General features: G+C 46.7%; 1 protein-coding gene across 3 annotated transcripts in view; it reads left to right on the top strand.

Annotated features, from left to right (window-relative positions):
* The window catches only part of PLCD3 (phospholipase C delta 3), a 452,490-nt gene that overhangs the window by 325,693 nt on the left and 100,785 nt on the right, over positions 1 to 26,012 (top strand). For all 3 annotated transcript variants that reach the window (XM_069237951.1, XM_069237953.1, XM_069237952.1), the window contains one exon: positions 20,775 to 21,000. In XM_069237951.1, the coding sequence (XP_069094052.1) occupies positions 20,775 to 21,000 (226 nt within the window). The remainder of the gene's footprint in view (positions 1 to 20,774; positions 21,001 to 26,012) is intronic.

The raw sequence follows: 26,012 nt of genomic DNA, 5'->3' as shown, positions 1-26,012 counted from the left end.
ACACGAAGCACTTTCAGCAAGGAGTACAGAAATGTGTCTTTCTTGAATTGTGTTCTCCTTGTGCTGGATTCTTGTACTGGACACACATGCAGTGTACATTCTCTGTATTGTGCCCCCATTGTGTTGCATTTCTGTATGGCCGTCTGTACTGTGGTCTCTTTATATTGCCTTCATCTATTGACAATCCATGTATCGTGTTCACTCATATTGTATCTTCTTTGTGTTGCATGTTTGTACTGCACACCCGAATATCGTACCCTACGTGTGTTGTGTTCTCGTACTCGTGCACTCCTGCTGCTCATGTGTTGCTTTCCTTCTATCGTGCGCTCCCTGTATTGTATCCTCACTGTGTAGTACCACCCTTGCATCGTGCTGTCCTTGTATTGTGCCGTGCTTGTGTTTTGTCATCCTTATAATGTAGCCTTTTTCTTTTCTCCCCTCTTTGTATCATGCCTTTTTGCAGTGCTTAATTTGTAAATAAAAAAGTGCCGGTGCTCAGAGCTCTCCTCTGAAACACGCGGCTGCCGCAGTTAAATGTGTGAACACTGAACACTGAGGCGGCGTAATCCTGAAGCCATCTCGGGCCTCTTTAATCCATTTAAACCCACTCCCTGCGCTTCAGCTCACGCTTGCAGCTTTCCGCTTTCTCCAATTGTGACTCTTTTTCGTTTTTCTCTTTCTCCGTCTTTCCCATGTGTGTCTTTTGCTCGCAGCTAATGGTTGAGGCAGTAGAATAAGCACCGGCCCGCAAAAATAAGTGCCGGTGCTCAGCACCGGAAACAACAAGCACAAATTAAGCACTGCACTTTTGTGATGTACCCTTCATGTGTTTTTTCGGTTTGTGCTTTCATTAAAACGATAGATTTTGGTAGCAGTTATTGCCCTCTCGACCCCTTTGCCCATTATCCTTCTGAACTATTATTTGGCTGACAGTCCCAGCCGTTTCCCAGTTGTTTTCTGCGACTTGTTGGAGCCCCTGACACCGAATCATCATCCGTCTGTGACAGAGAATGCAGTGCTCCCAGGCTTCTCTGTCCGCCTCCGGCACGTGATACAAACTCAGACGAGGCCTCATGTAGGAGGCTGGACTGGCTTGTAGTGAGTACCAAGGGGTACTTGCACCTTGTACCAGGCCCAGTTATCCCTTATTAGTGTATAGGGTGTCTAGCAGCTTAGGCTGATAGATAATGGTAGCTTAGCAGAGCAGCTTAGGCTGAACTAGGAGACGTGTGAAGCTACTACAGTACCACTTAGTGTCATATGCACAATATCATAAGAAAACACAATACACAGTTATACTAAAAATAAAGGTACTTTATTTTTATGACAATATGCCAAAGTATCTTAGAGTGTACCCTCACTGAGAGGATAGGAAATATACACAAGATATATATACACAATAGCAAAAATATGCAGTATAGTCTTAGAAAACAGTGCAAACAATGTATAGTTACAATAGTTACAATAGGATGCAAAGGGGAAACATAGGGATAGGGGCAACACAAACCATATACTCCAAAAGTGGAATGCGAACCACGAATGGACCCCAAACCTATGTGACCTTGTAGAGGGTCGCTGGGACTATTAGAAAATAGTGAGAGTTAGAAAAATAACCCTCCCCAAGACCCTGAAAAGTGAGTGCAAAGTGCACTAAAGTTCCCCTAAGGACGTGTTAGAGGAATAATGCAGGAAAGACACAAACCAGCAATGCAACAACTGTGGATTTCCAATCTAGGGTACCTGTGGAACAAGGGGACCAAGTCCAAAAGTCACAAGCAAGTCGGAGATGGGCAGATGCCCAGGAAATGCCAGCTGCGGGTGCAAAGAAGCTTCGACTGGACAGAAGAAGCTGAGGTTTCTGCAGGAACGAAAAGGGCTAGAGACTTCCCCTTTGGTGGACGGATCCCTCTCGCCTTGGAGAGTCGTGCAGAAGTGTTTTCCCGCCGGAAGGACGCCAACAAGCCTTGCTACACGCAAATCGTGCGTTTGGCGTTTTTGGACGCTGCTGGGGCCCAGGAGGGACCAGGAGGTCGCAAATTGGACCTGCAGAGAGAAGGGACGTCGAGCAAGACAAAGAGCCCTCACTGAAGCAGGTAGCACCCGGAGAAGTGCCAGAAACAGGCACTACAAGGATGCGTGAAACGGTGCTCGCCGAAGTTGCACAAAGGAGTCCCACGTCGCCGGAGACCAACTTAGAAAGTCGTGCAATGCAGGTTAGAGTGCCGTGGACCCAGGCTTGGCTGTGCACGAAGGATTTCCGCCGGAAGTGCACAGGAGCCGGAGTAGCTGCAAAGTCGCGGTTCCCAGCAATGCAGCCCAGCGAGGTGAGGCAAGGACTTACCTCCACCAAACTTGGGCTGAAGAGTCACTGGACTGTGGGGGTCACTTGGACAGCGTCGCTGGATTCGAGGGACCTCGCTCGTCGTGCTGAGAGGAGACCCAAGGGACCAGAAATGCAGCTTTTTGGTGCCTGCGGTTGCAGGGGGAAGATTCCGTCGACCCACGGGAGATTTCTTCGGAGCTTCTGGTGCAGAGAGGAGGCAGACTACCCCCACAGCATGCACAAGCAGGAAAAACAGTCGAGAAGGCGGCAGGATCAGCGTTACAGAGTTGCAGTAGTCGTCTTTGCTACTATGTTGCAGGTTTGCAGGCTTCCAGCGCGGTCAGCGGTCGATTCCTTATCAGAAGGTGAAGAGGGAGATGCAGAGGAACTCGGCTGAGCTCATGCATTCGTTATCTAAAGTTTCCCCAGAGACAGAGACCCTAAATAGCCAGAAAAGAGGGTTTGGCTACCTAGGAGAGAGGATAGGCTACTAACACCTGAAGGAGCCTATCAGCAGGAGTCTCTGACGTCACCTGGTGGCACTGGCCACTCAGAGCAGTCCAGTGTGCCAGCAGCACCTCTGTTTCTAAGATGGCAGAGGTCTGGAGCACACTGGAGGAGCTCTGGACACCTCCCAGGGGAGGTGCAGGTCAGGGGAGTGGTCACTCCCCTTTCCTTTGTCCAGTTTCGCGCCAGAGCAGGGGCTAAGGGGTCCCTGAACCGGTGTAGACTGGCTTATGCAGAATTGGGCACCTCTGTGCCCAACAAAGCATTTCCAGAGGCTGGGGGAGGCTACTCCTCCCCTGCCTTCACACCATTTTCCAAAGGGAGAGGGTGTCACACCCTCTCTCAGAGGAAGTTCTTTGTTCTGCCATCCTGGGCCAGGCCTGGCTGGACCCCAGGAGGGCAGATGCCTGTCTGAGGGGTTGGCAGCAGCAGCAGCTGCAGTGAAACCCCAGGAAGGGCAATTTGGCAGTACCAGGGTCTGTGCTACAGACCACTGGGATCATGGGATTGTGCCAACTATGCTAGGATGGCATAGAGGGGGCAATTCCATGATCATAGACGTGTTACATGGCCATATTCAGAGTTACCATTGTGAAGCTACATATAGGTAGTGACCTATATGTAGTGCACGCGTGTAATGGTGTCCCCGCACTCACAAAGTTCAGTGAATTGGCTCTGAACAATGTGGGGGCACCTTGGCTAGTGCCAGGGTACCCACACACTAAGTAACTTTGCCCCTAACCTTTACCAGGTAAAGGTTAGACATATAGGTGACTTATAAGTTACTTAAGTGCAGTATAAAATGGCTGTGAAATAACGTGGACGTTATTTCACTCAGGCTGCAGTGGCAGGCCTGTGTAAGAATTGTCAGAGCTCCCTATGGGTGGCAAAAGAAATGCTGCAGCCCATAGGGATCTCCTGGAACCCCAATACCCTGGGTACCTCAGTACCATATACTAGGGAATTATAAGGGTGTTCCAGTAAGCCAATGTAAATTGGTAAAAATGGTCACTAGCCTGTTAGTGACAATTTGAAAGTAATGAGAGAGCATAACCACTGAGGTTCTGGTTAGCAGAGCCTCAGTGAGACAGTTAGGCACCACACAGGGAACACATACATGCACGCCTATGAGCACTGGGGTCCTGTGTGACAGGGTCCCAGTGACACATACATATAGGCCACAACCTTATGAGCACTGGGGTCCTGACTAGCAGGATCCCAGTGACACATAACAAACATACTGAAAACATAGTGTTTTCACTATGAGCACTGAGGCCTGGCTATCAGGATCCCAGTGAGACAGTGAAAACAGTGACAAACACCCTGACATACACTCACAAACAGGCCAAAAGTGGGGGTAACAAGGCTAGAAAGAGGCTACCTTCTCACACAACCCCCCCCCAAACGAAGGACAATAAGGCTAACCTTGGCCAGTTGAGACTTTATTGTCTAAGTGGTGATAAGTAGAGAGTAGCTCTGCAATAGACTGGTTACTCCCTTTATCATCCACTATATGGTTACTTCCCTGTGGGGATGTAAACCACCCTGTTTGAAGTTTTTTAGCTAAGCAACAATGTGAAGATGTATTTTCAGAGTTTCTATCAGTAAGTTTTAGTTTAGAGCAGTGGGAATTGTCCACTGAACCTATTTGTAGTGATGGAAATGCCAGACAGGGATGCTGTCTCAGAAAAGCCATAGCTGGGCAAAAACTTTGTCCATCTTGCTGGAAGAGACAACAGGGATGCTGTTTCTCTTGAGTTGGAGCAGGGCAGGGATGCTGTCCTATGAGCTCCACACTAGGGCAGGGATGCTGTCCTAAGTGTTGTGAGGTAGTGCAGGGTTTCTGCACTAAAGTTTCTCTGGGAGGGTTGGAGGGATGCTCCATGTTAACTAAAATGGTGCTGTTTTTCTCACCAATGTTAGTTATCCCACAGAGAGGTACTTCCACCTCAGGGAGTCCAGCTTTGCCAGCTGATGATTCCCTTGGAACAGGTGCCACCCCAGGAGAGGTTTCTCCCACCACAGGAATAGTATCCTGAATGGTAGGGTGGTTAGGGGATACTGTGATACCCTTTTTACCTGTTGATGGAGAGGGATCCTGAGTTTTCAGGCCTTCTCTCCTTTGCTTTTTCATTTCACTTGAAATGAGAGGGAACAATTCCTCAGGGATGCCCAGCATGGCTGCATGGGCATAAAACTCTACATCAGCCCAACCTGAGGCCTCTAGGTCATTACCTAAGAGACAGTCTACAGGTAAGCTAGGTGATACCACCACCTGCTTAGGGCCAGTAACTCCACCCCAACTAAACTGAATTATAGCTAAGGGAAGAAACTTAGTGGAGTTATGGACATCAATAATCTTATACTGTTGTCCAATGATGTGTTGTTCAGGAGGCACTAGGTTTTCAGTCACCAAAGTGAAACTGGCACCTGTGTCCCTGTAGGCCAAGGCCTCAACACCATTTATTGAAACTGTCTGCCTGTACTTATCCATTGTAAGGGGACAAGCAGCCAGTGTGGCAAGGCCAATGCCACTAGGTGTGACAGAAACTGTCTTGGGACTGATGACATCAGTTTCCACTATGGACCCATAAGTGAACCCAACTACACCTTTTGCTTGACTGTTGCCAGCAGTCCCACCACTAGTACCACTACTGCTAGGGGCACTAGAGCTTGATGTATTAGTGGTGGTAGGCTCAGGGGGTTTACCTGGACAGGACTTATCCCCTGGCCTATGGCCTCTGTTTTTACACACAAAGCACCAAGGCTTTTTAATGTGTGCAGGTTGGGAAGAAGAGGAAGAATTTGTTTTATCCCCACCCTCTGAAGAGTGTTTAAGATTTGAAGTGGGATCTTTGGTTTTACCCTTATCCCCATGCTTATCTTGAGATTTTTCACCATCTTTTTTCTTATTGCCATCTTTGTCACTCCCTGTATGAACTTTTCTGTTCACCCTTGTTCTGACCCATTTGTCTGCCTTCTTTCCCAATTCTTGGGGAGAGGTCAGATCAGAGTCTACCAGGTACTGGTGCAACAAATCAGACACACAATTATTAAGTATATGCTCTCTCAGGATTGTGTTATACAGGCTTTCATAATCAGTAACTTTACTGCCATGTAACCACCCCTCCAAGGCCTTCACTGAATGGTCAATGAAATCAACCCAGTCTTGTGAAGACTCCTTTTTGGTCTCTCTGAACTTTATCCTGTACTGTTCAGTGGTTAAGCCATAACCATCCAGGAGTGCATTCTTAAGAACTGTAAAATTATTGGCATCATTTTCTTTCACAGTAAGGAGCCTATCCCTACCTTTTCCACTAAATGATAGCCATAGGATAGCAGCCCACTGCCTTTGAGGGACATCCTGTACAACACAGGCCCTCTCAAGTGCAGCAAACCACTTGTTAATGTCATCCCCCTCCTTATAAGGGGGAACTATCTTGTGCAGATTCCTGGAATCATGCTCTTTTGCAGGATGACTATGGGGAATACTGCTGCTGCCACCATGGGTATCTAAACCCAACTTCTGTCTTTCCTTCTCTAATTCAAAAGACTGTCTATCCAAATCCAGCTGTTGCTTTTTAAGCTTCAGTCTGGTTTGTTCCACCCTCAACTTATTGAGTTCCCTCTCTAACATTCTGTCATCAGGGTTGGTGGGAGGGACATTTCTAGAAACAGAGCTATGATGGGAATGAACAGAAGGAGACCTGTCCCTTACAGAAGCCAACTTAACAGCTTGGTTTACAGAAACATTACTACCAGTATGGTGAGAATAAATGCTTTTGCTATGATGTGAGACAACACTATTTATTTGGTGTGGCTCATCATCATTACCATCTATGCTAGATTGTCTAGTAATGGGCAGGCTAGGAAGTTTCTTTCCTGAATCTTTTCCTGGGGGAGTCCCTGAATCAGATTGAGAACTATTAGGTACTTTTTCAACAGATGGGGCACCTATGGCCTTATCTTGTTCTCTAAGCATGTTAATTAACAGTTCCAAGGCAGGATTCTTCCCTACACTCAAACCTCTCTCTATACAGAGACTCCTTGCTCTTTTCCAGCTAAGGTTGTCATATGCAAGTTTGGACAGATCAACACTTTGGCCTGTGCCAGACATTTTTTAGAGAGAGTTAAAGTGATAGAGAAAGAGACAAAAGTTTTCAGAACTTTTTGGAAAGACAGAAAAAAACTTTTTAAACTTTTAAGAACTTTTTGAAAGTTTAGGAGTACTTTTCAGCACTTAGAAAAGAGTGAAAAGAGGAAATGCAAAACTTTTTGGCTATGTGTATATACACTGACCTTGTTTTGTATATTTTTCTCTTATGAAAAGTACAATGACAAGAGTGGTAAGCAGTCTCAAGCACTTATCCCACCACTGCACAACCAATGTAGGAGGCTGGACTGGCTTGTAGTGAGTACCAAGGGGTACTTGCACCTTGTACCAGGCCCAGTTATCCCTTATAAGTGTATAGGGTGTCTAGCAGCTTAGGCTGATAGATAATGGTAGCTTAGCAGAGCAGCTTAGGCTGAACTAGGAGACGTGTGAAGCTACTACAGTACCACTTAGTGTCATATGCACAATATCATAAGAAAACACAATACACAGTTATACTAAAAATAAAGGTACTTTATTTTTATGACAATATGCCAAAGTATCTTAGAGTGTACCCTCACTGAGAGGATAGGAAATATACACAAGATATATATACACAATAGCAAAAATATGCAGTATAGTCTTAGAAAACAGTGCAAACAATGTATAGTTACAATAGGATGCAAAGGGGAAACATAGGGATAGGGGCAACACAAACCATATACTCCAAAAGTGGAATGCGAACCACGAATGGACCCCAAACCTATGTGACCTTGTAGAGGGTCGCTGGGACTATTAGAAAAAAGTGAGAGTTAGAAAAATAACCCTCCCCAAGACCCTGAAAAGTGAGTGCAAAGTGCACTAAAGTTCCCCTAAGGACAAAAGAGTCGTGTTAGAGGAATAATGCAGGAAAGACACAAACCAGCAATGCAACAACTGTGGATTTCCAATCTAGGGTACCTGTGGAACAAGGGGACCAAGTCCAAAAGTCACAAGCAAGTCGGAGATGGGCAGATGCCCAGGAAATGCCAGCTGCGGGTGCAAAGAAGCTTCGACTGGACAGAAGAAGCTGAGGTTTCTGCAGGAACGAAAAGGGCTAGAGACTTCCCCTTTGGTGGACGGATCCCTCTCGCCTTGGAGAGTCGTGCAGAAGTGTTTTCCCGCCGGAAGGACGCCAACAAGCCTTGCTACACGCAAATCGTGCGTTTGGCGTTTTTGGACGCTGCTGGGGCCCAGGAGGGACCAGGAGGTCGCAAATTGGACCTGCAGAGAGAAGGGACGTCGAGCAAGACAAAGAGCCCTCACTGAAGCAGGTAGCACCCGGAGAAGTGCCAGAAACAGGCACTACAAGGATGCGTGAAACGGTGCTCGCCGAAGTTGCACAAAGGAGTCCCACGTCGCCGGAGACCAACTTAGAAAGTCGTGCAATGCAGGTTAGAGTGCCGTGGACCCAGGCTTGGCTGTGCACGAAGGATTTCCGCCGGAAGTGCACAGGAGCCGGAGTAGCTGCAAAGTCGCGGTTCCCAGCAATGCAGCCCAGCGAGGTGAGGCAAGGACTTACCTCCACCAAACTTGGGCTGAAGAGTCACTGGACTGTGGGGGTCACTTGGACAGTGTCGCTGGATTCGAGGGACCTCGCTCGTCGTGCTGAGAGGAGACCCAAGGGACCGGAAATGCAGCTTTTTGGTGCCTGCGGTTGCAGGGGGAAGATTCCGTCGACCCACGGGAGATTTCTTCGGAGCTTCTGGTGCAGAGAGGAGGCAGACTACCCCCACAGCATGCACAAGCAGGAAAAACAGTCGAGAAGGCGGCAGGATCAGCGTCACAGAGTTGCAGTAGTCGTCTTTGCTACTATGTTGCAGGTTTGCAGGCTTCCAGCGCGGTCAGCGGTCGATTCCTTATCAGAAGGTGAAGAGGGAGATGCAGAGGAACTCGGCTGAGCTCATGCATTCGTTATCTAAAGTTTCCCCAGAGACAGAGACCCTAAATAGCCAGAAAAGAGGGTTTGGCTACCTAGGAGAGAGGATAGGCTACTAACACCTGAAGGAGCCTATCAGCAGGAGTCTCTGACGTCACCTGGTGGCACTGGCCACTCAGAGCAGTCCAGTGTGCCAGCAGCACCTCTGTTTCCAAGATGGCAGAGGTCTGGAGCACACTGGAGGAGCTCTGGACACCTCCCAGGGGAGGTGCAGGTCAGGGGAGTGGTCACTCCCCTTTCCTTTGTCCAGTTTCGCGCCAGAGCAGGGGCTAAGGGGTCCCTGAACCGGTGTAGACTGGCTTATGCAGAATTGGGCACCTCTGTGCCCAACAAAGCATTTCCAGAGGCTGGGGGAGGCTACTCCTCCCCTGCCTTCACACCATTTTCCAAAGGGAGAGGGTGTCACACCCTCTCTCAGAGGAAGTTCTTTGTTCTGCCATCCTGGGCCAGGCCTGGCTGGACCCCAGGAGGGCAGATGCCTGTCTGAGGGGTTGGCAGCAGCAGCAGCTGCAGTGAAACCCCAGGAAGGGCAATTTGGCAGTACCAGGGTCTGTGCTACAGACCACTGGGATCATGGGATTGTGCCAACTATGCTAGGATGGCATAGAGGGGGCAATTCCATGATCATAGACATGTTACATGGCCATATTCGGAGTTACCATTGTGAAGCTACATATAGGTAGTGACCTATATGTAGTGCACACGTGTAATGGTGTCCCCGCACTCACAAAGTTCAGTGAATTGGCTCTGAACAATGTGGGGGCACCTTGGCTAGTGCCAGGGTACCCACACACTAAGTAACTTTGCCCCTAACCTTTACCAGGTAAAGGTTAGACATATAGGTGACTTATAAGTTACTTAAGTGCAGTGTAAAATGGCTGTGAAATAACGTGGACGTTATTTCACTCAGGCTGCAGTGGCAGGCCTGTGTAAGAATTGTCAGAGCTCCCTATGGGTGGCAAAAGAAATGCTGCAGCCCATAGGGATCTCCTGGAACCCCAATACCCTGGGTACCTCAGTACCATATACTAGGGAATTATAAGGGTGTTCCAGTAAGCCAATGTAAATTGGTAAAAATGGTCACTAGCCTGTTAGTGACAATTTGAAAGTAATGAGAGAGCATAACCACTGAGGTTCTGGTTAGCAGAGCCTCAGTGAGACAGTTAGGCACCACACAGGGAACACATACATGCACGCCTATGAGCACTGGGGTCCTGTGTGACAGGGTCCCAGTGACACATACATATAGGCCACAACCTTATGAGCACTGGGGTCCTGACTAGCAGGATCCCAGTGACACATAACAAACATACTGAAAACATAGTGTTTTCACTATGAGCACTGAGGCCTGGCTATCAGGATCCCAGTGAGACAGTGAAAACAGTGACAAACACCCTGACATACACTCACAAACAGGCCAAAAGTGGGGGTAACAAGGCTAGAAAGAGGCTACCTTCTCACACCTCACCGTTGGAGAAACACTAGTAACACAATTGGAACACCTCTTCACGTGCACCCAGGTTCCTTGTGCACACCTCACTTACACTTCGCTACATTCCTTGTAGTCTTGCATTTTTTACTTATCTCTTCTTACTGGCTGTTGGGACAGAGGACTGGCAAACCCCTCCCAGATGTGCAAGTGACCGCCAGAGCACTTCCGGCCAACAGTGGTTAATTTGTAAATAAAAACGTGCCGGGGGCAAAGCTGTCCTCTGAGACATGTGGCAGCTGCTTTTAATTACGCGTGCACAGAATACAGAAGCAGCGTAATCCTAAAGCCATCTCACGCCTCTTTAATCCATTTACAGCCACTCCCTGCCCTTCAGTTTACTCTTGCAGCTTTCTCCCTTTGTGATGCTTTTCCGTCCGTCCTCTTTCTCTGACTTCCCCATGTGTCCTTTGCTCGTAGTAAATGCCTGATGCAGAAAAATAAGTGCCGCCCTCAAAAATAAGTGCTGGTGCCCTGTACCAGAAACCACCAGCTCAAATTAAGCACTGCCTTCCCATGCCATCAATCACCAGGAGAGACGTTGCTGGAAGTTAAAATGGCCAAAGTTTATTATGGTTTACATTACGTGGTTCATAAAACAACACAACTTGTCTTCATTTGTACATTCCATAGTTATTTCTCACGATAATACATCTATCATTTGATCAATACCTTTGATTTGTCTATCTTTATTGATTGTTGCCAGCATTCTTGGACAGTCTCTGACCGATGGTACATTCCTGCAGGAGTCTAGCGCTTAACAACGTCTAGGCTTCCCTTGCTAACAAATTCTACGGCCCTACGACCTTGCCTGGACTGCAAGTGCTATGTCCCTTTACTGGCCATTGCCTGCTCCCGTACTCCTGCCGTGCAGCATCACAAGGACACTGTCTGAGCAGCTCTTCTTCTTAGGCTGTTGTGCTTTTCTGGCTGTCTTTGTGTATTGTGTTTTTTTTCGACCGCAGGCAGCTCCCTTCTGACCACCTATGAGAAACCTAGTTGTTCCAGCGCCCCCAATATATTGAGTAACAACCTGTCCATCACCACCTCAGCCAGGTGAACCCCATCCGACTTTTAATACACCAGTGTCTTGAGGTCGATGAACCAATGCCTCATAAAGCCTCAGGAGTAGGCCCTGCATACTTTCACCATGGGGATGTTCAATTTTCTCCTTGACCTCTCTCCCGCCCCATGGTCCCTAGCTCCTCTCCATTCTGGTCTCGCCATGATTTCGGTCCATAATACATCAGCTGGGTGCAGCAGCCTTGCCACTGCTGTGAGCCCAGATACTATTGCCCCCAACAGATACTTCCGGGGCAAGCCAGGTCATAACCCCCTTCGGTGCATTAACAAAGTGTCGGGTTTTCCCTCGGCAGCAATGCGCTCTGGACGGCGGGCAGCCGCTGGGTCCATCTCATGCCTGGTTGTCCCAGCCATGGCACTGATGTGTTCCGTAACGAGATCCTTTTGTAGTCTCTTCGCTCTGCTGCCTACCGCTGTGCCCGTGTGATCTACGAGGGGCCTAGGATCCGTACTCTGCACCTGTCAACGGGGGGCCTGTTGCAAAAGAAACATGGCATAGAGGCCCGTGGGCCGGATGTACCCTTTGGAATCGTATGCGTTCTTCACTAAATCCCTTTGTTGCTGCTATTGTGACCACGCCTTTGCGAAAAGAGTGAGACCCACATTTTTCGGCGGGGAGCCCTGCTGTAGACATAGCCATCCCGAGCACCTCGAAGAATTGAAAGCTGCTCAGGCATGTACTGTCCTTGTGTCTGAAGAGTGGTTGACCTTTCTGCACCCCGCTTAATATACCCATGCCTCATAAAGGGTAGAATTCTCTGTCATCTAGACAGTCCAGGCGTGAGGACTTCCCCTTTGCTTCCTGATCTGTCTTTGACCTCCGCAGGTGAATTATCATATATCCTTCGCCTGTGTGTAAATCCTCACCCTGAAGACAAGACATCTCTGGGACTGATCTGGAGGGGGCAACAAATTTGCTAACGCGGTATGCCCCCAAAATTGCCAAACTAACACCTGCTTTAAACAACACGCCTTTGTGCCCCTATTTGCATATGTCAAGGAGCCCTGTAAGCAGTTTCTTCAACACTGAGAAGTCAATGGGGCATCTCTGGTCCCTGCACTTGGGTTCCATCCGACCCACACCCTCTTTATGGCTGCTTGGCAATAAAAAGAATTGACCTGATCCTTTTCTGCAGCCAGTTTTGAATAGTAGGAGACAGCGCTAAGGTGTGCCTGTGCCCAAGCTTTGTCAGGTCTGCTATGCCCCAAAGTTTTTCAGGCACCGGTGTCATGCGTAGGTTCGCATGTGGCGCCAGGTATCTGAGCGTATGCCACTGAAAACAAGATATTGCGACAGCCACCGAGTTATCACAACCTGGGATGTGCCTGGCCCTAATTGCTATATTAGCGATCCTGCTGGGTGGCACAATAATCGTACTACTGCCGGGCACCACACTGTTCCCAAGTTTAAAGCTTGCACCATTGCATGGTTGTCACACTACAGTGTGAGCTGCTTAATGGCTAATCTGTTCCCCATATGGGAAGGTGATGACGATAGGGAAGAGTTCCAGCAGGGTGATATTCGTGGTAAGCCCCTTGGTATGCCAGGTGTCGGGCCAGCGTGCGTCTGCCCAGGCTGAACCTAGTACTGCGCCGAACCCCTTGTGGCGTCTGTAAATAGTTCCATCTGCCTAGCCATCACCCATGGCTCTCACCATATTAGAGTCATGTTAAAGCTATATAGGAAGCCCGACCACTGCTCCTGATCCTTTCCTACCCCCTCGGTAAGCCGTACCCTGTGATGTTTCTTTGTTAGGCATTAGGTAAGCCAGGCCAGGTGCCTAGTGAATGGCCTGCATGCTGGGATCACTCTGTTCGCAACGTTGAGCCATCACTTTGTTTGCAAAGTTGAACCTGCCTAAGAGTTGTTGCAGCTCACCCAGGGTGGCCTTCTTTTTTGTGAGCAACGTTTTTATACTCAGCTTCAGCTCTTCTACCTTGGTTTGAGGGAACCTACACACACCTTCCACTGTATCCAGTTCGATCCCAAGGAAGGGCAGGCAGGTGGCTGGTCCTTCTCTCTTTTCACAAGCCAGTGGCATCCCCAGCTCCCCGGCCCAGTCCATAAAGGACTGCAGCAATTCCCTGCATTCATTGGTGCCTGCTTTCCCAATGAACAAGAAGTCGTCCAGGTAGTGTGTGCACCCCCCCTATTATGCACCGTGTTAGCAGCTCCCATTCTCGGAAGCTGCTAGAGGTCTCAAAATATGCACAAGAGATTGTGCAATCCATCAGCAGGCATTTGTTGTAGTAATAAGCATTATCAAGCTGGAACCCAAGCAGGTGGTAGCTGTCCGGATGCACCAGCAAGAGGCAGAATGCAGATTCAATATCTGTCTTTGCTAACAGTGCCCCTTTTCCCTTTCCTTTAATTAAGTCAACTGCATCATCAGCAGTCACATAGGAGACGGACCAGCTGTCCTGGTCCAGCCCATCATTTACTGATTCACCTGGAGGGTATGATAGGCGATGAATAAGCCTGTATTTCCCCAGCTCTTTCTTTGGTACAACCCCTGCAGGGAAAACAATGAAGTTGTAAAGAGGGGGTTCCGGGAAGGGACATGCAACCCTGCCCAGGGAAATTTATTTTGTTACTTTTTGCCGCACCACTGCTGGGTTTTCTCTAACCAGTTTTAGGATCTGGTAAAGGCAGTGGGTCTGGGGACCTTGGTACGGGATGATGAAACCTGAGATAAATCCCTCTGCCAACAGTTGATCTTCTTTCGTTTTGGAGTATCTGCTCAGTAACCGTGTAAGCACGCCTGTCTTGCTGGGGGTTGGAAGAGATGTTGCCAGATCCTGCGTTCCCTCTCCCCGGGGCCCGTTTGTGAGATCGCTACTTCCTTCTGCCTCTGCCCGCCCATTTTGTCATTTTGTACTTAACTGCTGGGTGGGCTCCTCCACAATTGCTACAGGTGTGTCTAAGCCTGCAGGCATGCCCCCATTTACACTCATCTTTATCATATTTTCAACATGTGGTGCGGTTCCTTCCCAATTTACTCCCTGACTGGGCACTTGCCTTGCCACCCTGTGCAAACCCATCGAACGTTCCCTTCCTGCATGCTGGACGAAAATTATGCTCCTGTTTGTTCATCCCTTCACATGTCGCCACCATGTGGTTGTTGAACCCTTCTACTTCCTGGTGGTCTCAGTCGACAGTTGGCCTGGAATGCATTTTTTCCCTGAACCCTTCGTCATAGCACAGCCAAGCTTCCCCGTGGTATTTTTGCTGCGCTTCATGCACTTTTTGCTCACGTTGGAACAGTGCTGCCATGCTGTCCGAGATATTCTCCACAAACACGCATGCCAAGATTCTAAATGCCCGTAGTCAATTCCCTGTGGATCTCTCCACCCTTGGTCTGCACCTGTCCCTCTTTTCTTCAACTTTTTTGTTGTGCCTGGCACACCTCTAGGAGTGAGACTATATTAATGAACTCCTTACGCCATATCCTTCCTTAACCGCTAGAGGGCTAAGGCTATCCAGTCCTGTTTCCCCAGCTGCCATGGGGCGGATTGCCTGGTGAGGGTCGAATCTACTCACTTGCAGGTTTATGCCCCCCCCATGCACAGTTCCTCCTGTCCATGCCTTCATGTGATCGGTTTCAACCGGTGGGACCGTGCTACTAGCTTTTGCTTGCCCTGTCTCTTTGTCCCCGTCCTTGTCCTTCCCCCCATGCTCGTTTGTGCCCTCTGAGCCTGAGGGTTTGTGCCCTCATTGGTTTTGACTGGGTTGCCCCTGGCACCTCTCCAGTGCTTTTGGTATTTATGAGATTTGGTGGTTGCCCTGTGTTTGCCCTTCCCATTCCTTGACCCTGTCAAGGGTTATAGCCAGCCCAGTAAAGTGTCTGGTAACCCAAGGGAACAGGGCTCCCTGCTCCTGGCTACAGCCACCAAGCAGTGCCCATAAATGGTGTTGGGGGCTGTCCTTTCTGGGGCCAGCCTCCCATCCCCCCATGCCATGCTCCTGTCTGACTAGCGTGGGCCTGATCCTGTGCATCTTGCTGCCTCAGAGCTCCTTGTTGAGTGAGTTTGAAACGCCCATCTACATGCCATAGTTTGTTATGCCCCCCATTGGTCACCCCTGTGCTGTTTTTCTGTTTACGCGCCATCTATTGTATGCCCCTCGCCCTGCTGTGCGCTTGTGGCTCACCATCCATTGTTGTCAGTTGCTCCTCTGTCTTTGGAACAGACTCCATGGCTGCTGCCGTACAGGCTCCAGGGACCGTGTGCTGATCCCCTTTGCAGTCATCATCGCTGACCTCGCAGTACTCCTCCTCCTCAGCTGAGGGGGCTGCGGGGCTTCTACTCTCCTTTGTCCTGGGTTGGTGCACCTCTGCTTTGGCGGGCCCGCTTTCCCTGGGCCCTTGCCTCCTCTCTGCCCCTGTGCAACAGTTGCTTTCGCAGGGGGTGATGCTCTGGCTGCAGGCCCATTGCGACTGAGTCCTAGGGCAGACCTCAGGCCTCCTTACTGTGTCCATACTTCCCAACCGGTAGTGTGCCATGGATCACTTCCGCTTTCTCGCTGGTCCTAGCTCCATTGTCCCCAGCACCTGCTCATTGACCCAGTCTCTGGCGTGCCGGGCCACAAGTTGTCTTGCCTTAATCAGCATCTCCTGCAGATCCTCATCAAGTTCTGGGGCTGCGCTGATAATTGTTGCTGCCTGGTTCAGTTACTTCCTTGTAGCCCTGCCTGCCTCAATGGCATCCCTAAAGTGGGCCAGTCTTTTCCTTTCTCTTCCTTTCCCTGGGAAACTGCTCCTGCTCTTCATCTGGGTTGGTCCCTCTAACAAACTCAGGCTTGGACAGAACCTGCTTGCCCACTGCAGTTCATTGCCATTCTCCCGCTGTCCTGCCTATGGTCACACTCAAAATTTGGGCTTCCCGCTTTCCGCCCAACTGCTTTGCTCTGGTGGGCGGGAAATGGCCTCCTGTCTCTCCCTCGTGGTGCCATCTCCTTAAGGCCCTCGGTCAACCAGCACGTACCTGCTTTCGCAGGCCTGCACGTCACGTGCCCAAACCGTGTTGGGCCTCAGCGCACCTCGCTGCAGCTTCAGGTGCATAGGTGTGTGCCGCTTCCTGCAGACCTTGCTGTCCTCGTGCACTGCCCTCGTGCACTGCTCGCTGGCTACTCCACATGTACAGCTGAGCAGTCATCAGTCCGATGCCGCTTCCTCTGCTCGCCTTGCGTCCCCACACCGGCTGCTCAACCACTCGCGGCACCATCTCCTCTGACTCGCGGCTCACGCTCCTCCGCTGCAGCTACCAGTCGCTTCCTTGATGTTGGCACAATCCAGCGCAAGGTCACTTCATCAATCCAGCGAGGTCAACCTTGCTATGGAGGATAATGTGACCCCCCCCCCCCCTTTGACCCACCATACAGATCCTCCCGATTGGCGGGTTTGAACTACCCCGCTCAATCACCTCTGCCTTTTCTGTGGGCTTTGTGGCCTCCCACCTTCTGACGGCCTGCCCTTGAGAGGCCTTATTCGCGGGCCCTAAACTGGTCTGGATTCGCCTCCTGTCCCACAACAATTCTCGTTCACAAGCGTCGGTGCATCCAATCTCACACCCTCTGTCTCACACCACCACTCTCTCACTCCCTTTTACTCCCTCCATTTCCCTCTCCTCTCTTTCTCACTCTCTAAGTTTCCTTTAACTGAAGATCCCTGAAAAGAATGCTATCATATACAGCCATATTTAATGCTAGAGCCTCACGTGAAGGCACCCTGTCCTGTACAGGTAGGCGTGCCACTGGAAACTCAAGCCAGGCTCGAGGTAGAAGCCTGGCTCGGGTCGAGCTTCTCTTTGATCCTTGAGCCCAAAACGAGCCAAGCCCTCTTGTGGCTTCTGCCTGCCACCCACACTCTAACCCCACGCACCAAAAATGAAACCCAAGACAGTTGCCTGATGGGCAACAGTCAGCCATTTAGAGGCTGAACTGCACAAGGTGGAACTGGAAAACCTGAGCTCAATCCCTGCTTCTTCGCTTCACCAGATTGTGTGTTCCAAGTCAAATATTTGATTTCACAGAGCCTCCTTTTTAGGGTTGAGCCTGCGTCACATGCGCTTGCACATGCGTTTCGCTAAGCGAGACGCTTTAGGAATTAAAAAGGGCTCGGAGCCCCGTCCACGTCACGTCAGTGTCTTTCATTGGTTCGTGGGCTTGCCTGTTAGAATCTGCTTGATTTCATTAGTGGAAGGCACGCATACGTCATGCCTTTTCCGGTGGTTAGCCCTCCTCGAGCGCATCGACCAAGTACAGAAAATATGCGAGGCTCGCTGTTTTCCGTCCGGTTCGTGGACTACTTTTTCTCTATTTTGGTTGCGCGATCTCGCTTGGCAGAAGTCGAGAGCTTTGCATAATATCGACCCTGTTACAAAGTTAATTGCACTTTTTCCGGTTACGTACATAATTGCACTTTTGCCAATAAGTTTCATTACGAGTGAAAAGCCCAGTTAGGAGTTTACAACGCTATTAGCTCTAACACGAGAAAACGCAAGACCCGTTGCATTGCAAATGCTTGTTCTTCATTGTCACTTATGAGGACACTTTCAAATACATGAGTTTGGGATGTGCAGTCAACAAAACCCTCTTGTATTTGATTCAATACACTGTACTATTGACCATGAAATAAGAATCAATGAAACAAATGATTAGTGACTCGCCTCTTTGCACACCAATGTTATTGTCAACAGGGGGGACATGAATATATCTAGATATGTGTTTAAAAACGTTTAATAAATGCCTCACAGTTTACTGAAGAACTAAAGTGAAACTCTTCAGTGTTTCAATGAAAAGTAGTTGTTTGAATTTTGAAACGGCTATCACGTTTTTATATGATGTTTGTTGCACGATTTATATGCAAAACGTTTTCAGGGCTCAGCTCGTGCATGGGCTTTACGAGTAAAGCCAGTTCCTTGGCTCAGCTCTGAATCAGCTCTCCATGATAATATCTTGGCTCACCCATCTCTACTTTCCTCCTGAACACGTGCCTCCTTCATCTCCTAGTGCCCTGATAGTGGATGACGCTAATCGCTAAATCTTCACAGCGATGCACTTTGATGCCTTCTGGCGGTCTCGTAGATACAGCACTCACTCAACCCCTGTTTCATGGACTTTTTTCAGCACTATATAGTATGCCCCTTGCACACCCAGCCTTCGAAAGCCCTGCAAAAGCACTACTGTTATTTCTAAGTGACAAAGGACACAGAAAAAGAGAAACTAATGTGCAATCGAAGGTTAGGATGACTAGATCATAAACCCAAAACGGGGATGTTCCACAAACAAACATAGAAGTAGGACTACAATTTTGTATCCACGGATGGGAATACAACGACTTAACAGATGGCGTTCAACAAGACAGCAATGTGGCACTGATGGAATTAAATGTAACTTTTAAAAACATCACCACCTCTGTTAACTAAATTGCTTTCTGCTACGGGCTATTAACTTGTTCTGCACTGTAACACATGAAAATATGCCTCTCTCGGGGTGTTCAGTCGAAAAACGGGACATGTACTAACTATAGAGAGTGAATTTTGCAAGAGCATGTGATGAAACAGCAGGACTGTCCCATCAAATCCAGGATGCCTGATCACCCTAAAGAAGGTAGAATTAGAATACGAAACCTTTGAAGTTTAGTATGCTCAAAAACTACACCGGAGTTGAACTGACCATTGGCCTGCTTCGGCAGGGCTGGACAGGCCTTTTATTCCACCAGGGATTTCCATAGGTGGGCTGGAGAGAGAATGGATGAATGGAAATATAGAGATTGCATGAGGAGACAAAGGGAGAGGGGCTGATTTGAGCATTTTTGCCAGGGTTGCTTTTCGTTTCCCAGTCCCATCCTGTGCATGGACCAACGCTAAGTCAGCCGGCTGCATTGAGATGCCAATTTTAAAGGCCCCCTCCCTGATTATGAGCAATTTTCTCCTCAATGGCATCACTAGTGGTAGAAATGTTCATTAGATGTGTTGTGCAGCACATCACCTCATATGCAGCTCCTTCCCACCTAGTGACCTTGTAAACAAAGGCTTCCCAGACACCTCTGTACAGCTCATGTTCACAATGTGCAGGGCTGTATGAGGGACATCCAGTTCTGTCTACTTGATCCATCTACGGCTGGTTCTGCTCCCACGTGTGCACTTACATTTCACTGTAGTGCTACACGCAAGGTAGGTGATTTGTGTGTGACCAACCAGTGCCTTAGGTTAAGGCTGGCCAGGCCAACATACCCAAAATGCCGAGGAGATTTTGTAGGGGCTGGACTCGCCATAGAGGGCTGGACTGGCCTCCGGTAGACAGAGGGTCTGAGGGCTGCTTTGAGATAGCAACTAACAATATGCTTTCAGGGATCACAGTACTTTAGATTTGCAATGTTCTTGTGAGCATGTGCCAGCTCCAGATGCTCAAGTACTGAAATATTTGGGTGGGCTTTCTTCAAATTGTCCTATAAAGCCTTTTGCCTGACAGACAAAATATTTGGAAAATTGTGCAGTAAATGTATTTTCTTGGTATTTATATATATATAGTTTAAATAAATATATGTTTATTGTTTATACATGATAACCAGCACATCACAAACATATCATAACATAGCTCCCCTCACCGACCACAGTCTCCTTTGTATCTAGATGTCCAGCAATTACAGAATCAAAGTTCGCCTTGTCCAAAGCCTACTTGTCTCCTCATCTCTCCCCATGACCCAGTCCCTTTAGGAGCGAACCATGGAACTCTCTGTCTGCGCCCCTTTGACAATATTTGAATCGAGTGCTACCTTCTCTGGGTCCTGCCTAGGTGAGCCCAAGATCCCAACCTCCCAGATCTTGTCGAATTTCCACTGACTTCCACGACCCTTGTAAATCTTCTTTTCCATGAGTCTGAAGTGTTCCATTCCAGTCACCCAGTCCTGATAGGGATTTATATTTTTAAAGTATCTTGGCGAGGACACCCTAGACCACTCTGGAGAGGCCAGGGCTCAGTCTAATGCTTGATACAAAATGCTGGTGCCGGAATATTTTCTAGGGTCCTATATTGCTTGCAGTCCGACCTCTGCAATCCTTCCTGAAGAGGAAGGGGACTCTGTATGAAATCTGCTCTAGAAATAAAAGACTGCAAAATGTTCCCCAAACCCTACATATGAACCCCACCCCTGGCCAGTAAACACTCCACCAAAAACCTTGCCAACATTAAAGCGCATTATCCTGATTAAGGCAGCCAGGATAACTCTAGGCGCTGGGTCTTAGCTGACACTAGTAGTACATGGTAACAGTACATCCCTTGCTCTCTCTGTCCCCACAGACGTGTGACAAATCCAGCAATGACAGACTTGAGGAGAACGAGATCGAAGAGTTCTGCACCTTGCTAATGAAGCGCCCAGAGCTGGAGGAGATCTTCAAGCACTACTCTGGGGAGGACTGCGTCCTGTCGGTGGAGGAGCTGCTTGAGTTTCTGCGGGACCAGGGAGAGAGCGCCACCCTGGAGAACGCCCGTAGGATCATCCAGACCTATGAACTGAATGAGAAAGGTAGGAACTGATGGCAGCAGCTGCTCTTGGGATGTACTGTAGTGACAGAGCAATGGGGAGCGTAGTGCCTTGTGGGCACGCAAGCACACTAACATGCAACGTCTGAATGCTGAACTGCTGTTTGAATGTGGGGATAAATGTTGTGTATTTGGCATCTTTCAAGAGCCCCAAGTACATAACATCAATCCACCCAAGAGCACAGAGGTGACTGAATGTTCACTTTGCACTATATAAGACATTCACTCACTCTCACATGGACACTAAGCAGCAATCATATGCACGACTTACCCGGCAAATGTAGCAGCTGTGCAACTCAGAAACATTGTAATCACTGCATTTCACCACAAAATGCAATTCCTAGTCTTTTTGTATCTTTAGTGAGTGCCTTCTGAGCTAAACATAGAAAAGGACAGTTTACATTTTCTCGGGATCCTTCACATAGGTGAAACAAATTAATAAGGACAACTATCATCCGGTATGCATGGTTTCAAACAAGGTAAAACAGGGGGCCACCTGTGTACTTCTATATTGCTAATATATATATATATATATGTATATATATATATATATTCACTGTAAAAAACAAAGGTTACAGGGACGTTATAGTTAGGTTCTTCCTTTGATTGTGGGCAGCGCAGGTTGGCCACAGGACCTGCCTCTGTCAGTGGATCTGTGAGTGGGTGCGTGAGTGGGTCTGACTGAAAGTGGGTGTGTAAGTCTGAGTGTGAGGGGGTGCACGAATGTCTGAGTGGGTGTGTGAGTGGACGCAAGAGTCTCTGAGTGCATGTATGAATGAATGAATTAGTGCATGAATGAGTCAATGTTTTTTCTTTCACATTTTTCCATATTTGCTAATAATTCCTGAATTTTTGTGAATATCACGCCTGGTGACACAAAATTATTTTAAACCCATATTTCCACCTAAAACACACCTATATCACACTCCTGGGGTCAGGGTACCTTCACCCTGACCCCCTATGCCACATTAAATTTTGATTTTCACTCCCGGGGACCATGTTCTGTGAAATAAAATGGCGGTCGCAACTTTGTAGTCAGGTTGCGGTCAGCCAATTGCAACGCTTCTTTTTGCATGTGTATTTGCAAAAAATGTGAGAATTTCGCAAAATATTCACGGCCAGAGAGATACAAATTTATTTTCCCTTTAATATCTCAAAAACTACTTAACAGATTCACACCAAATAAGCAAAAGCGTAATCTGCGGACCAACAGCTAGCTTTTAGCCAAATTTGGAGTAATTGCGTCCATGGGTTCGGCCTGTAGTCATGTCTAAAGAATCCTATGGGAATTAACATGGGTTTTGCAACGTTTTTTGAGCTCCCTTTTTCTCGGCCCCAGCTTGACGGATCACCCCAAGTCAAAAAACGCTTTTTCTATGGAAACATGGTCTTAACTATAACTACCTAATGGCGACTGCCACTAAGTAGTTTGTGTATATATATATAGCTTTTTATACATATTACACCTATAAAGCCATGTTTAAACTACACAAACTATAAGAGTTATAGTTTTAATTTTCATTTGCAATTTATCCACACCTTCACATTATTATAAGTAGTGGACCTCGTTACAAAATCTTTTCAGCGCGCTAACCAGACAACACTAACTATAATTTGCCACTCTACCATGCACTGCGTTTGTGACAAATAATGTAATTTGAGAATTATAAGTGTTGTTATGAATGCTATGATTTCACATCCTATAAGTGATTTAGCATGCAAGGGTATAAACAGTGCATGACAAAGGCATGAGTTATAGTTAATGTAGTGTGGTAAGTGAGGTGACAAGGCTGTGTTTGGAGGTGCTCTACTTATATCAATTTGAAGGTGGTGTGTAAATTCTAAATCCAAGTTATAATTATAATTTAACAGTTTTTAATGTTTGTGTATTTTAAGTTGGGTTTGTAAAGAAAGAATACATAAGGTATTTCTAAATATAAACTAACCTTAACCTTTGTTTTTTTTATTGTATGTTAATAGTTTTTTTAATAAAAATGTGTTTCAAATCACAGTGTGGAGTGACATTGATTGGAGTGTCATAAAGTGAAGTTTGTATTGTGTTGTATTGTAATTGTATTTATATAGCGTTTACTACCTGGCGAGGCATTGAAGTGCTTTTTGGCGAGCAGCACACTACAGTGGAACCTAAGAAGAATTAGTGGTGGATTAGTATAGGAAAATATGAGTACAGTGTTAGTATTAGTATGAGGTAATTTGAGCAGAGGATATGTGAGTTTGTTAGTTGGATTGACTAGAGTAAAGGAGGGATAGAGGAGGGAAGAATCCAGAAGTGGTAATTGGGAGTTTATAGTAATAGGATGAGGCTTGGGATGAGTAAAGGAGAGATGCAGGAGGGAAGAGTCTGTTGAAAGAGGTTAGGGAGATCATAGTAGCACAAGGGATTTTGGATGAGTCAAAGGTGAGATACATGAGGGAGAATTTAGTAGGGTTGTTTGGGAGACCATAGTAGTAAACTGTGGTTTGGGGTGAGCTAGATGCAGTAGAGGACAGAAGAGCTTAGGCAGGGTTTTTGAAGATAAAAGTAGTAGAATGGGTTTGGGATGAGTCAGACTGGGGATGGAGGATAGATTGATAGTAACATAGGGTGATGGGGAGATAGAGTAAAGCTTACGAGAGAGTACATTTTATTTCATTTTTTTTATTCATTTTTTTTCCATTTAAATATTTATTTGTTGAATTTTATGTATTTATTTAATTGTATTTATTTGTATTTATTTTTTTCTCTACTACAGTAGGACTAGAGCAATAAATATATATATAAATACATAGTAATATATGTGTAATGGGTATAATAATATGACAAGTAAAGTTGTATTGTATAAACACAGACTTTAAAGATTTGTAATATTTGATGTTAATTAATAAGTGTACTTTTCTAACATTCATTTATTTTTCCTCAATTTTTCAATAGCGAAATGCTTGCTGTTAATTAGTTAAGATAACATTTGCTCATTGTGATGTAAAAAAGAAAGGAGGGATTTATAAGTATCTAATATAACAACTTATCTAGGAGCCATGCAATGACCTATGAACATTTTAAGCATAGAATAATATAGACATAAATATGTATTTACACACACATATACGTATACACACAGGCACACACGCATACACACATATATACATTTAATGGTGAGTAAATATACATTTGTGAAACAGGCTTAAAGAGTACGTGTATAACGTATTATTATGAAATAGTAACTATACATATTTTTTAAAGTATTATACAAATACAGAATAAACACATAATCAGATTATAAATATTTATCAACACATGCATTTGTAGTCCATTGCTGTTTGGATATGGTGGTTATGAAGGAAAGAGCCAACTCTTGAGTAGTCTTCTGAAGGCAAGATAGTTATCCGTGGATCTTATATTTGGGGGTAATGAATTCCATAGTTTGGCTGCTTGAACAGAGAAGGATGTACCACCTATTGTTTAGTACAAAACAGTGAAGTAGAGTGTCATAGAGTCTACTGTGGTAGAGTGCAGTATTGTAGAGTGGAATAGAGTGGAGTCGAGTAGGGTGGAGTGACGTAGCGTACAGTGGAGTTAAGTGGAATACAGTAGAGAGGTGTGTCGTATTGTAGAGTGGAGTGGTGCATTGTACAGTGTAGTTGCGTGTTGAACAGTAGAGCTGAGTGTTGTACAGTGGCGTGTCATTGACTAGAGTGTAATTAAATGAGTGTGGTGGAGTGGAGTGTCATCGAGTACACTGGCATGGAGTGGCATACAGAGTAACAGAGTGTTGTAGAGTGTAGTGGCATAGAGTGGAGTTCAGTAGAGTAGAGTGTCGAATAGTTCAGTGTTGTCGACTGTAGTGTAGTGGAGTATCATTATTTGTGAGAACACAGTGCGTTGTGGAGCAGCGAGTTGTAGGTAGTGTTGTCTGGTTAGCAAGCTGAAAAGTGTGTAATGAGGTCTGCTAAATATATACAGTATAGGCAATATTCACTGAAAACAACCAACGGTTAGAGGGACGTTCTAGTTAGCAAATAGAATTAAAAAACCTTAGAAGTTCACTGAAAAACCAAAGGTTGCAGGGGCGTTATAGTTAGGTTCAGATTTTACACATGCAAAACCATAGAAATTCAACAGTTATAGTTATACTTATCTCAAGAAACTATAACTTGTGCCCCCGCCATGCACAGTTTTCTCATCAAGAATTTTATTGAAAATGTTGCAGTGATATTATCAACAATGTCATAGAAGATGTCATGCCCCATGTAATATGTGGTGTAATTAGCAGTGCATGGTGTGGGCTTATAGTTATCTTATGGCACGAGTTATAGTTTCTTGAGATTGAGATTGTTGTTTAAAATATTAGGCTGAGTGAAGATATTGGACTCACTTCCAAACTGTGTCACTACCAAAGCTCAGCTGGAAATCAGAGGGCAGGGAGGAGAAGTGTCTTGGTGCTGTCCCCTTCACAGCACCAAGAGATCTGTAGGGTCCTTGGTGAGGTTACGAAGCAACCCTCTGTCACCAAGGACTCCTTGCCCTAGCCTGGGCTTCAGTCTGGAACATTTAGTCCTGATTCCTACTGGACAATGCTGAAGATTGGAGCAGAGGATCATCACAGTAATAAAATGAGGCAACTTCACCAAATATAAGAAATGGACCTCAGACTCATTTCTGCCATCACTGCGCATACTGTGTACATTGGAGTATAGATCCAGTTTTTATTAAGAAACAGCAGGCAAAGGAGAATAATAAATAAAAACTGTCTATTTAAGTCGTAAAGTTACAGCATCACAGACGTCTATACTGGAACCCATCTTATGTATCCTATTTGGAAACAATAAATTATACGTTATCCACAGCTTTTGTGAAATGTGTGAGTGTGAGTGACAACATTGTAAAAAAGGCTGTAAGTAGACAATGCAAAGGCACACAACATAAACCCAGAGGGACTGGACAGTGCCTGCAAATGGTGTAAAACAATGTGAGGTACAATAACACTATAGTGTGAC

This window comes from Pleurodeles waltl, chromosome 6, assembly GCF_031143425.1.
Source record: "Pleurodeles waltl isolate 20211129_DDA chromosome 6, aPleWal1.hap1.20221129, whole genome shotgun sequence".
In the NCBI taxonomy this organism is placed as follows: Eukaryota; Metazoa; Chordata; class Amphibia; order Caudata; family Salamandridae; genus Pleurodeles; species Pleurodeles waltl.
This window is presented reverse-complemented; position numbering and strand designations above follow the sequence as displayed.